Source organism: Lampris incognitus, chromosome 1 (genome assembly GCF_029633865.1).
Source record: "Lampris incognitus isolate fLamInc1 chromosome 1, fLamInc1.hap2, whole genome shotgun sequence".
NCBI lineage: Eukaryota > Metazoa > Chordata > Actinopteri > Lampriformes > Lampridae > Lampris > Lampris incognitus.
The window spans coordinates 153,810,346-153,823,246 of NC_079211.1; the positions used below are offsets into that span (position 1 = coordinate 153,810,346).

At 45.0% G+C, this 12,901-nt stretch overlaps 1 protein-coding gene across 2 annotated transcripts in view; it reads right to left on the reverse strand.

The window, feature by feature from the left end:
- The window catches only part of kif2a (kinesin family member 2a), a 54,781-nt gene that overhangs the window by 7,682 nt on the left and 34,198 nt on the right, over positions 1–12,901 (reverse strand). Inside the window, exons 6-17 of one of the 2 annotated variants that reach the window (XM_056287143.1) lie at positions 12,218–12,318; positions 11,569–11,664; positions 11,424–11,478; positions 4,453–4,615; positions 4,121–4,211; positions 2,259–2,322; positions 1,628–1,719; positions 1,400–1,542; positions 1,042–1,246; positions 674–784; positions 470–537; positions 42–167 (exon numbers count right to left, since the gene is read on the reverse strand). In XM_056287143.1, coding sequence (XP_056143118.1) covers positions 42–167; positions 470–537; positions 674–784; positions 1,042–1,246; positions 1,400–1,542; positions 1,628–1,719; positions 2,259–2,322; positions 4,121–4,211; positions 4,453–4,615; positions 11,424–11,478; positions 11,569–11,664; positions 12,218–12,318 — 1,315 coding nt within the window. The remainder of the gene's footprint in view (positions 1–41; positions 168–469; positions 538–673; positions 785–1,041; positions 1,247–1,399; positions 1,543–1,627; positions 1,720–2,258; positions 2,323–4,120; positions 4,212–4,452; positions 4,616–11,423; positions 11,479–11,568; positions 11,665–12,217; positions 12,319–12,901) is intronic. The other variant, XM_056287152.1, reaches the window with a different exon arrangement.

Genomic DNA, 12,901 nt, shown 5'->3' on the forward strand with positions numbered 1-12,901 from the left:
GTAAGTGTGTATACGTGCTGTGCGTTGGGGGAGTGCTTGACCTGCTGGGAGAAGTAGCAGCAAAGTCATCATACTCAAAGGTGTTGGTGGGTGAGTGCTCAGGGCGGCTTCCCTGACTGCCCTGGGAGAAGGGGATGTCCGATGGACTGATCCCAAACTCCTTCACTCTGCACAACGGCACCAGACCCGCCAGCACACAGAGGACAGGCACACAGGAGAGAAGAGGAGGAAGAGGAAGCAGGAAAAGAGAGAGAAGGGATACCAAGGCGTCAGATAGAACTACTGTAAACAGATTAAACATTCTCTGTGCTCAGTTTTACTTTACTCAGCAAATACTGGTAGGTACCTTTAATCTATTGAAATGGAAGGAGACATCATTTCTGAGCATGGTATAAAGTAAACTTGCTTTTCCTGAGACAAAAGGGCGTTATTTAAATTGCTATCAATTACTGATGGTGTGTATTCCCACCTGTTGGCATAACGCAGTGTGTTGAGGGTATTCTCACACGATGTCATACCAGGAGAGATGGTAGCAATCTGTGCAGGCATGGAGAAGGTAACGTGGACCAATTTAAACATCACTTAGCAACACAGCAGGTCATCACTTACAGAATATGACATGATATTTGGGAACAACCTGCACCTGGTTTGCCAGTGCTGACAGTGCACTCACCATACACGTGCGGGAGTTCTCCCCAATAAAGGAGTCCCGTAGAACTTGGGTGAGCTTGCTGGCCCTGAATGGAGTGTGCGGCTTATTACGGCCAAGAGCCCGAATACATTCCTGGTAGAGGGAGAAGATGGTTCATAACTGCATTGTATTATACCAAGAGTAAACATTCATCTATTTGTATTAAATACAATCAATTTGAAAAATGAATGGAGGAAATAAAAAATAAAAATACAGCAATTAGGATTACAAATTATTTCATTATTCATAAGTAAGTGGACTACAGCAGTACCAACATTAATTTAAAATTGGACTTGGAAAACACAGCCAACACTTTCACTCTTTGGTGCTTGCCCCGCTCCTCTCCAGACCTTAAGTGCCAGGAGACTCTTGTTAATCTCAGCTCCCTCTAGACGGGTCTGGCGGTCGGCGCTGGAAGTGTCGGCACCTCTCTCATTCCCGGCGAGGTCGATGAGGGAGAACTTGCCATGCATCTTTCCCTTCCTCCGCAGAATGATCTGGAAGACAGCGTGGCTACGCGATGAGTGGGCATTGGCAGACGTTTGCCCTGATGTTCTGAGTGAGGGAACAAGAGTTTTAAAGGTAGAGAGGAGGAGAGAAGAATGAGAGATGAGGGTGGAATGATGAGAGAAGTTTCACTGCGTTTATTTTTAATCCAAACAAATGAGCTCTCTTATAGGACTGAGATGGACCATTCTTTTGTCATACCTGCAGCTGTTCCCCACTTCTATAAGTTTAAGGACGTCCTCTGTGCACTTGACCTCTTTCTCCTGAAGCCCCACCACTTGTACCTGCTGCTTACCGTCCTCCAGCACCCTCAGCTTGGCTTTACGGTTCAGTAGGTCAAACACCTACAACACAAACAAGCTCGTCATTGAGAAAATGTTCATTTTTTACCGAGCTAGACCTCATGAATATGCTGATCCTATCTCTTGCCTTTCCACTGTAGATTTCGAAGAAGGTTGCATACACTTGTAGATCTAACTTCTTGTAGTTGGGTTTCTTCAACATGAGAAATACATCCCGAGCTGAAGGGAACAGACAGAAAAGGGAACAACTCAACTGTTTTGGTTCAGAAAAACGACATTTAAATTAATTTACAAACACATACGTAAATATCCAATTTTATTTGAGAACACCTATTGTTGACACCCAAAGACACCGCAAAACTTCACATAGTGCCATCATGAGCGACACTTCTCATCCCTTAACAACGGACTGTTCAGGCTGTTATGGTCTGGTAGACCCCTCTGTAGTCTTAGGGCCAAAACAGAGAGACTAAAGAGAAGTTTCTATCCACAGGCCATAAGAACTCTGAGCATATACAACCTTTCACATACTTGAGATAACTAGATTTTTTATTTTGTATTTATGTTTAGTTGGACTTAAGAATACACTGATCTTTTGTCTCTTATCTCTACATACTAGGCCTGTCTTTTTCACACAGTGACAGACGGAGTACCCCCCTTCATTTCACTGCACGTTTTACTCTGCATTTCTGCGCCTGTGACAAATAAAGTACTTGACCTTGAATCAGAATCAAAACAGTGAAACAGCACACACTCACCAGCTAGTGCATAAACTCCTTTGGAACAATCCTGGTTCTTTCCAGAAAAATCTCCACCCATGGTCTAAATTTCAAACACAATAATTCAACATCCCTCATTGTGTGCATTGTGTCATCATCAAACCTGGTTTTCTACAAAAAAATGGTTTTCTACAGCAAAGCAACGAGTTCCCAGTGATGCAGCACACCATCACTTTAAGACATGTGTATGTTGTCAGCAAGGACACTTTAAGACGTGTATGTTGTCAGCAAGGACACTTTAAGACGTGTATGTTGTCAGCATGGACACTTTAAGACATGTGTATGTTGTCAGCATGCAGACTTTAAGATGTGTATGACATCAGCATGGCGACTTTAAGACATGTGTATGTTGTCAGAATGGACACTTTAAGACATGTGTATGTTGTCAGCATGGACACTTTAAGATGTGTATGACATCAGCATGGACACTTTAAGACATGTGTATGTTGTCAGCAAGGACACTTTAAGACGTGTATGTTGTCAGAATGGACACTTTAAGACATGTGTATGTTGTCAGCAAGGACACTTTAAGACGTGTATGTTGTCAGCAAGGACACTTTAAGACATGTGTATGTTGTCAGCATGGACACTTTAAGACGTGTGTATGTTGTCAGCATGCAGACTTTAAGATGTGTATGACATCAGCATGGCGACTTTAAGACATGTGTATGTTGTCAGAATGGACACTTTAAGACATGTGTATGTTGTCAGAATGGACACTTTAAGACATGTGTATGTTGTCAGAATGGACACTTTAAGACATGTGTATGTCATCAGCATGGAGACTTTAAGACATGTGTATGTTGTCAGCATGCAGACTTTAAGATGTGTATGTCATCAGCATGGAGACTTTAAGACATGTGTATGTTGTCAGAATGGACACTTTAAGACATGTGTATGTTGTCAGAATGGACACTTTAAGACATGTGTATGTCATCAGCATGGAGACTTTAAGACATGTGTATGTTGTCAGAATGGACACTTTAAGACGTGTATGTTGTCAGCATGGAGACTTTAAGACATGTATGTCATCAGCATGGAGACTTTAAGACATGTGTATGGTGTCAGCATGGAGACTTTAAGACATGTGTATGTCATCAGCATGGAGACTTTAAGACATGTGTATGGTGTCAGCATGGACACTTTAAGACACGTGTATGTTGTCAGAATGGACACTTTAAGCCATGTGTATGTCATCAGCATGGAGACTTTAAGACATGTGTATGTCATCAGCATGGAGACTTTAAGACATGTGTATGTCATCAGCATGGAGACTTTAAGACATGTGTATGGTGTCAGCATGGACACTTTAAGACACGTGTATGTTGTCAGAATGGACACTTTAAGACATGTGTATGTCATCAGCATGGACACTTTAAGACATGTATTTTGTCAGAATGGACACTTTAAGACATGTATTTTGTCAGAATGGACACTTTAAGACATGTGTATGTTGCCAGCATGGACACTTTAAGACATGTGTATGTTGTCAGCATGGAGACTTTAAGACATGTGTATGTCATCAGCATGGAGACTTTAAGACATGTGTATGGTGTCAGCATGGACACTTTAAGACATGTGTATGTCATCAGCATGGAGACTTTAAGACATGTGTATGGTGTCAGCATGGACACTTTAAGACACGTGTATGTTGTCAGAATGGACACTTTAAGCCATGTGTATGTCATCAGCATGGACACTTTAAGACATGTATTTTGTCAGAATGGACACTTTAAGACATGTGTATGTTGTCAGCATGGAGACTTTAAGACATGTGTATGTTGTCAGCATGGACATGGACATGGACATGGACATGACAGGAATGATCACTTCTAACTTACGTGTGTTTTTCCACTGCCTGTCTGTCCATATGCAAAGCAAGTGGCCATGCCCCTTTCAAAGATGGTCTCCACCAGAGGCCTGGCGGTGAACCTATGGGAGCAAATCCATTACGGTGTCTTAACAGGGGAGCAGTTGTCTGTAATGTGTCTGCCTGGACTTGGACTCAGACCAGACTGTTATACGCACAATCAGCTGTAAAACGACCCAAGCCATGAGCACGTCTCCAAGCTGAAGTCAAGACCTACTTAGTCTAACTGATGACTCTAGGTCCCATTCAAACCCACGAACTACTAAGTCCAACACACACTGATGACTTTAGTTTAGGTCCAACCTGTAAACCATCTCATTGGTAGTGCTCTCATCGAAGGCGTAGTCAAACCGGAAGGTCTGGTTCTCCAGGTAGCGGGTCAGGTCCACCTTCTGTTTAGGCTCATGGACCATCACAACATCCTTACTGGGGATGGTTATCACATCCAAGTCCTTCATGGTCAGCTCTGTCATGTGACACATGCATGGCTTTCAATGGCACAGCTGGGCAAGCACGTATGTGTCTACACACAACAAGCATGTATGTGTCTACACACAACAAACATGTATGTGTCTACACACAACAAGCATGTGTGTGTCTACACACAAGCATATGTGTCTACACAACAAACATGTATGTGTCTACACACAAGCATATGCGTCTACACACAACAAACATGTATGTGTCTACACACAAGCATATGCGTCTACACACAACAAACATGTATGTGTCTACATACAAGCATGTATGTCTACACACAACAAGCATGTATGTGTCTACACACAACAAGCATGTATGTGTCTACACACAACAAGCATGTATGTGTCTACACACACAAGCATGTACGTGTCTACACACAAGCATGTACGTGTCTACACACAAGCATGTACAGGTACATCTCCAAAACTTAGAATAATGTGGAAAAGTTCAACAGTTCTGTGAAAATTGTACATACTCTAGACTCCCACAGTCCTGAGAAGAACGCCAATCAGCTAATTAACTCAAAACACCTGCAAAGGTTTCCTGAGCCTGAAATCTCTCAGTCTGTCTGGTTCAGTACACAACCACAATCATGGGGCAGACTGCTGACTTGACAGTTGTCCAGAAGACAGCCACTGACACCTTCTACTAGGAGGTAAGCCACAGAAGGTCGTTGGTGAAAGGGCTGGCTGTTGGCAGAGTGCTGTATCAAAGCATATCCAAGGAAAGTTGACTGGAATGGAAAAGTGTGGTAGGAAAAGGTGCACAAGCAACAGGGATGACCGCAGCCTTGAGAGGATTGTCAAGCAAGGCTGATTCAAGAACTTGGGGGAGCTCCACAAGGAGTGGACTGAGGCTGGAGTCAGTGCGTCAAGAGCCACCACGCACAGATGTGCCCAGGAACTGGGCTACAAGTGTGGCATTCTTAGTGTCAAGCTACTCCTGAACCAGAGACAACGTCAGAAGCATCTTACCAGGGCTAAGGAGAAAAAGAACTGGACTGCTGGTCAGTTGTCCAAAGTCCTCTTTTCAGATGAAAGTAAATGTTGAATTTCATTTGGAAATCAAGGTCCCCGAGTCTGGAGGAAGAGTGGAGAGGCACAGAATCCACGATGCTTGAAGTCCAGTGTGAAGTTTCCTAGTCTGTGATGATTTGGGGTGCCAGTGTGAATTTTAACTTGTGGAGTGATTCTGAATTGCTGGTTCATCTAGAATAGAGTAAGTATCATCTTTCTTGCTTAACAAGTTGCTACTAGTCTTATTCCAGCTGCTTGAGTATTAGTCCTTTTGTCTATACATCTGCTGCTGGTTCCTAGTGGGATCTTATTCTAGCTGTAGCTGTCTTATTCTATCGACTTACTTGTCTTATTTACTTATTCTAGCTGTAGCTGTTTTTCACCTAGTGTGCCCTTAAATATTTCTTGTTGCCTAGCTGTTTTGACTTAGCTATCCTTTTAGCTTATAAATATATTCCTTGGTAACTTGCTGTTTGCAGTTTTAATAGTATTGTGTGAGGTTTGATAGAGTTTTACATAAGTGACCAGTTTCTGGGCAATAGGCCTCTTTTCAGTGTACCTCTTTGGCCAATTGGGTGTTAAGTGGCCAGGGTGTGGCCTGCACTCATGGCAGACAATTAGCAATCAGTGTTCTTTAAATCACTGCTGCTACTTCCACGCCTCAGGCAAACAAGCCTAGGTTGAACAAAGGCTAGAGTAAACAAATGCAAGCGCGACTCTTGAAGCCAAGACTTTGTCAAGCATGGACTGCTCTTTTTAGATCCGGTCAGTCATCTGTATTTTGTGGACCTAGTATAGACTATGTGTTTCCTTCACATTCCTGTCCTTTCTGTTCCCGGGGCTGGCATAGACGTTGGGTCACTCCTAGGTGCTGTGACCCCACCAATCTCATCTATCCCACTCTCTCCACTCACGTTGAGCAGGTGGTGACGGGAGGGCTCTGGAATTGCCAGTCTGTGGTGCCGAAAGCTGAGTTTATCTCAGGCTATGCATCCTTGCTCTCCCTTAACTTTCTTGCTCTAACTGAGACCTGGATCATGCCAGAAAACGCTACCACACCCGCAGCTCTGTCTGATGTGTACTCTTTTTCTCACAATCCCAGAGCTGGAAGGCGAGGTGGTGGTACTGGCCTGCTGATCTCCCTGAAATGGAAATACTCTCGTTTCCATTCCACAATTTTCTCTGCCCTCTTTTGAATTTCATGCTGTAACTGTTTCTTATCCAGTCAAACTCACCATCGTGGTGGTGTACCGCCCACCAGGCCTCTCACCCTCTCCTCCTACCCACAAGGCCGGCAACCAGCTGGACCTTATCTTTACTAGACACCGTCCTATTTCCAATCTCTCTGTTTTTCCCCTCCAGCTCTCTGACCACTATTTCATGTCCTACTCTCTTCACCCCCCTCAGCCTCTTCCCCTACCCACATGGTTTCCACCCGTAGACACTTCCGCTATCTCTCCACCACTGATCTTTCTTCCTCTGTTACCTCTATCCTCCCTACACCTAAATCTTTCTCTCTCCTACCCCCTGACACTGCTACTGATCGTCTTCTCTCTACCCTCTCCTCTTCTCTGGACAATCTCTGTCCCCTCACCTCCAGGCCTGCATGCCCAACCCCACCTGCCCCTTGGCTGACCGACTCAGTACGTACTGACAGACGGAGCCTGAGAGTGGCAGAGCGCAAATGGAGAAAAGGCAAACTCCCAGAGGACCTTCTCAACTTCCAGTCTCTTCTTTCCAATTTCTCCTCCTCCCTTTCTGCTGCTAAGGCTGCTTCTATCGCTCTAAAATCCTATCCTCTGCCTCTAATCCTAAGAAACTCTGTGAAACCTTCTCTACACTTCTTCAACCCCCACCTCCTCCTCCTCCTACTTCCTCCCTTCTCCCTGATGACTTCGCTAACTTCTTTGACAAGAAGGTAAATGACATCAGATCCTCCTTTTCTCACCACCCGGTTAGTGCTGCTTGCACTATCCCACCCTCTGCACCCTCCCTCACCTCTCCACGTCCCACCCTATCACACCTCACTCCCCTCTCCCCCAACGAGGTCCTCAACCTTATCACATCCAGTCGCCCCACCACATGCTCCCTTGACCCGGTCCTCTCCCCTGTTCTTCAGTCTATAGCACCTGAACTCCTTCCCTATCTAACTCACCTCATCAACACCTCCCTCCAGGCAGGATGCTTTCCATCTGCCTTCAAGACTGCTAGAGTCACCCCCCTTCTCAAGAAACCATCATTTAACCCCTATGACGTCAAAAACTACAGACCAGTTTCCCTTCTACCCTTTCTATCCAAAACTTTCGAACGTGCTGTCTTTAACCAACTTTTTTTGTACCTCCACCAGAACAACCTCCTGGACCCCAACCAGTCTGGGTTCAGGGTGGGTCACTCGACAGAGACGGCCCTCCTTGCAGTGACAGAATCGTTGCACTCTGCGAGAGCAAACTCTCTCTCCTCTGTCCTGATACTCCTGGACCTGTCAGCTGCTTTCAACACAGTGAACCACCAGATCCTCCTCTCTACCCTCGAGGGGCTGGGTGTCACAGGCTCTGCACTTTCAATGTTTGCAACCTACCTGACGGGTCGCTCCTACCAGGTGACATGGAGGAGATCTGTGTCGGAGCTTCGCAGACTGGCTACAGGCGTTCCACAGGGTTCGGTTCTGGGTCCTCTCCTTTTCTCCCTGTACACAACATCCCTGGGTTCTGTTATTCGCTCACATGACTTCTCGTACCACTGTTATGCCGATGACACCCAGCTGATCTTGTCCTTTCCTCCCTCTGATACACAAGCAGAGACACGCATTGCTGCGTGCTTGACTGACATCTTGGGAGTGGATGGCGACACACCACCTGAAGCTCAATCTGGACAAGACAGAGCTGATGTTCCACCCGGGGAGAGGTTGCCCACACCAAGACCTGGCCATCACCGTTGACAACCGTGGTGACGCCAAATCGGACTGTGAGGAATCTGGGTGTGATCCTGGACGACCAACTGTTGTTTGCTGAAAATGTTGCATCGGTTGCTTGCTCCTGCAGATTTCTCCTCTATAACATCAGGAGGATTCACCCATTCCTCACCGACGAGACGGCACAGGTGCTCATCCAGACTCTGGTCATCTCACGGCTGGACTACGGCAACTTCCTCCTTGCTGGCGTCCCGGCGTCGGCCATCAGACCTCTGGAGCTTGTTCAGAAAGCTACAGCTCGTCTGGTGTTCAACCACCCTAAGTTCTCCCACACAACTGCCCTTCTCATGTCCCTACACTGGCTCCCAGTAGCTGCTCGCACCCAGTTTAAGTCTCTGGTGCTAGCCTACAGGGCAGTGAAAGGAACAGCGCCTTTCTATCTCCAGGCCATGGTCAAGCCCTACACCCCCGCCCGACCACTTCGCTCTGCTGCCTCGGGACGCCTGGTTGCCCCATCGCTCAGAGGCCCTTGCTGCCGATCAACCCGGTCACGGCTCTTTTCTGTCCTGGCCCCACAATGGTGGAATGAACTCCCCACTGATGTCAGGACAGCGGAATCGCTGCCCATCTTTCGGCGCAGGTTGAAAACTCACCCCTTTAAGAACTACTACTCTGTTACTTGCTCTTAGCACTTATTGTATTCACTCATAAAAAAAAACAACTCTTTCTTGCACTTTTACTTTAGCACTGGTTTTACTCTTAGGTGCTTGTTTAGATGCACTTATGACCTCTGATGACTAGTAGTTCCCCTGATTTCCTATGTTAAATGCACTTATTGTAAGTCCTTTTGGATAAAAGCGTCGGCTAAATGACTGGTGTTGGTCCACTGTGTTTCATCAAGCCCAGAGTCAACGCAGCCATCTACCAGGAGATTTTAGAGCACTTCATGCTTCCATCTGCTGACAAGCTTATGGAGATGCTGATTTCATTTTCCAGCAGGACTTGGCACCTGCCCACAGTGCCAAAACTACCATGGTATTACTGTGCTTGATTGGCCAGCCAACTCGCCTGACCTGAACCCCATAGAGAATCTATGGGGTATTGTCAAGAGGAAGATGAGAGACACCAGACCCAACAATGCAGACGAGCTGAAGGCCGCTATCAAAGCAACCTGGGCTTCCATAACACCCCAGCAGTGCCACAGGCTGACTGCCTCCATGCCACGCCGCACTGATGCAGTAATTTGTGCAAAAGGAGCCCCGACCAAGTATTGAGTGCATAAATGAACAAACTTTTCAGAAGGTCGACATTTCTGTATTATCAATCCTTTTTTTGATTGGTCTTATGTAATATTCTAATATTTTGAGATACTGGATTTTTGATTTTCATGAGCTGTAAGCCGTAATCATTGAGTAAAACAAAAAAGGCTTGACATATTTCACTTTATGTGTAATGAATCTAGAATATATGAAAGTTTCACTTTTTGAATTAAATTACGGAAAATAATGAACTTTTCCACAATATTCTAATTTTTTGAGATGCACTTGTATGTGTCTACACACAAACACACAGCTTCATTCAAGTGTGATGAAAAGTCATGGCCTGGCCTTCAAAAATGAACTGTAATTGGTGTTACGGCACTATAGTCAATATATCCTGACATGTACACACACTAAACACTAGCTAACATCTGTTGCACACACACTTAACACTAGCTAACATCTGTTGTACACACACTAAACACTAGCCAACATCTGCTGCACACACACTAAACACTAGCTAACATCTGTTGCACACACTAAACACTAGCTAACATCTGCTGCACACACTAAACACTAGCTAACATCTGCTGCACAAACACTAAACACTAGCTAACATCTGTTGCACACACACTTAACACTAGCTAACATCTGTTGTACACACTAAACACTAGCTAACATCTGTTGCACACACACTAAACACTAGCTAACATCTGTTGCACACACACTTAACACTAGCTAACATCTGTTGCACACACACTAAACACTAGCTAACATCTGCTGCACACACACTAAACACTAGCTAACATCTGTTGCACACACACTTAACACTAGCTAACATCTGCTGTACACACACTAAACACTAGCTAACATCTGTTGTACACACACTAAACACTAGCTAACATTTGTTGCACACACACTAAACGCTAGCTAACATCTGCTGCACACACACTAAACACTAGCTAACATCTGCTGCACACACACTAAACACTAGCTAACATCTGCTGTACACACTAAACACTAGCTAACATCTGCTGCACACACTAAACACTAGCTAAAATCTGTTGCACACACACTAAACACTAGCTAACATCTGTTGCACACACACTAAACACTAGATAACATCTGTTGCATACACACTAAACACTAGATAACATCTGTTGCACACACTAAACACTAGCTAACATCTGCTGCACACACTAAACACTAGCTAACATCTGTTGCACACACACTAAACACTAGCTAACATCTGTTGCACACACACTAAACACTAGCTAACATCTGCTGCACACACTCTAAACACTAGCTAACATCTGTTGCACACACACCATCTGTTGCACACACACTAAACACTAGCTAACATCTGTTGTACACACACTAAACACTAGCTAAGCCAGGAGTGTTTAGTGTATGTACACACTAGACACTAGCTCAGCCAGGTGTGGCCTCAGGAAGAGCCTAGGTCTCAGAATCTACCACCCAAAACTCAACTTCCACAAGATATTCTGTAGGCAACACCAACACTGACACTGACACACACACACACACAAAATTAGGGGGAAATGTTCAAATGCAGCACAGAGATGAGTTTATCATAAGAGTCTTTACCTTTCTTGTTGAGTGGACGTTTCCTGACACAAACACATATTCTGTGCTCCTCAATCTGGCCACGAGACAGAAGAGACACGCACGTTGGGGTTGCTGACCAGTTTAAGATATATAGACACAGAGAGAGGCTCCAGTCTCTACTCACCAGATCTGCGGTAGTCAGGGGCCGGTAGTCCAGACTGGCTCGGAAATCTCGGATCATGTACATGATCTCATAGTTGGGGATGGTGGTGTCTACTTCCTGAAGGCGTCAGAAGAAAGTTCAACAGAATAAGAACCAGAAGGTAGCTCAGAAACCAGCAAGTAAATCGATTTCAAGTCTGTTCAACACAGCAAGGTCTTTATGAAACTGGAATGGCAAAAAAATAGATGTAATATAAAACCTGACCTGATGTACATCAATGTCCATAATTTTAATTTGAATAATAATGTGCAAACCAAGAATACTGCCTGCACAAGAACTGCATCTCTTGTTGGAATAAACAGTGCCAGTTATTATAACTGCTTAAATGTTACTGATTGAAAATAAAAGACTTCCGTCTGTGTTTCTATTTCATGACTACTATCATGTTGTGGTTCAGACTGCTGCTAGAACATAGCATATCATCATGGTTCAGACTGCTGCTAGAACATATTCAGACTACTGCTAGAACATAGCATATCATCATTCTGAGCTGCTCTAAAATCCTGTAAAACGGGCATCTGGCAGCTTAATCTTTCTTTATTTTTTTTAAATAATGCCATGAGGAACAATGACTGAAGCCCATCCACATGGTGCGCTATAGTGACTCTACCTGGGCTCTCTTTTCCCTCAGCTCCTGCTGCTGAAGCCGGCGCCTCTCTCTCTTTTCTTGTAGTTTCTCCACCTCCTTCACGCAGTTGGACTTTCTCCTTGCTGTGCACCAAGCCAAGAAAAACTATGACCCCACTGCCTTGCACAAGACATGCTTATAGCCTATTCTGTGAGGGGATCTCCTCTCTCTAGCTTATTCACTCTCTCAGGCCCTTCTCCCTGGCTTGCTCAGATTTTTCTGTTTTCTTGACCTTCTATCAGAGTGAAAGCTGCTGAGGAGCTGGGGGCCTCAGGCTGTGTCTCTGGACAAAACAGCAGAGTGGCTAAAGCTGGAACAGGAGGCAGGCCACAGCAGCTGGCACACACTGCCTCCAGTATCACACCAGCTACTCCGCGACAAACAAAAGCTCCTTCACAGTGCATATGAACCCCTCTGTCTGCTTTTACCTCCACTGGCTCTGCTGTTGGACTTGTGGGCTTAGCTTGGTGTCTGAGAGACAGCTCAAACTACTTGAACTCGGGATGCATGGAAATAAAAAAAAATCTTGGCTGTACCAATTTTAAATAAAATCTTTTTTTTTTTGGCTTCCCCCCTCTTTTTCTCTCCAATTGTACTTGGCCAATTACCCCACTCTTCCGAGCCGTGCCGGTCTCTGCTCCACTCCCTCTGCTGATCTAGGGAGGG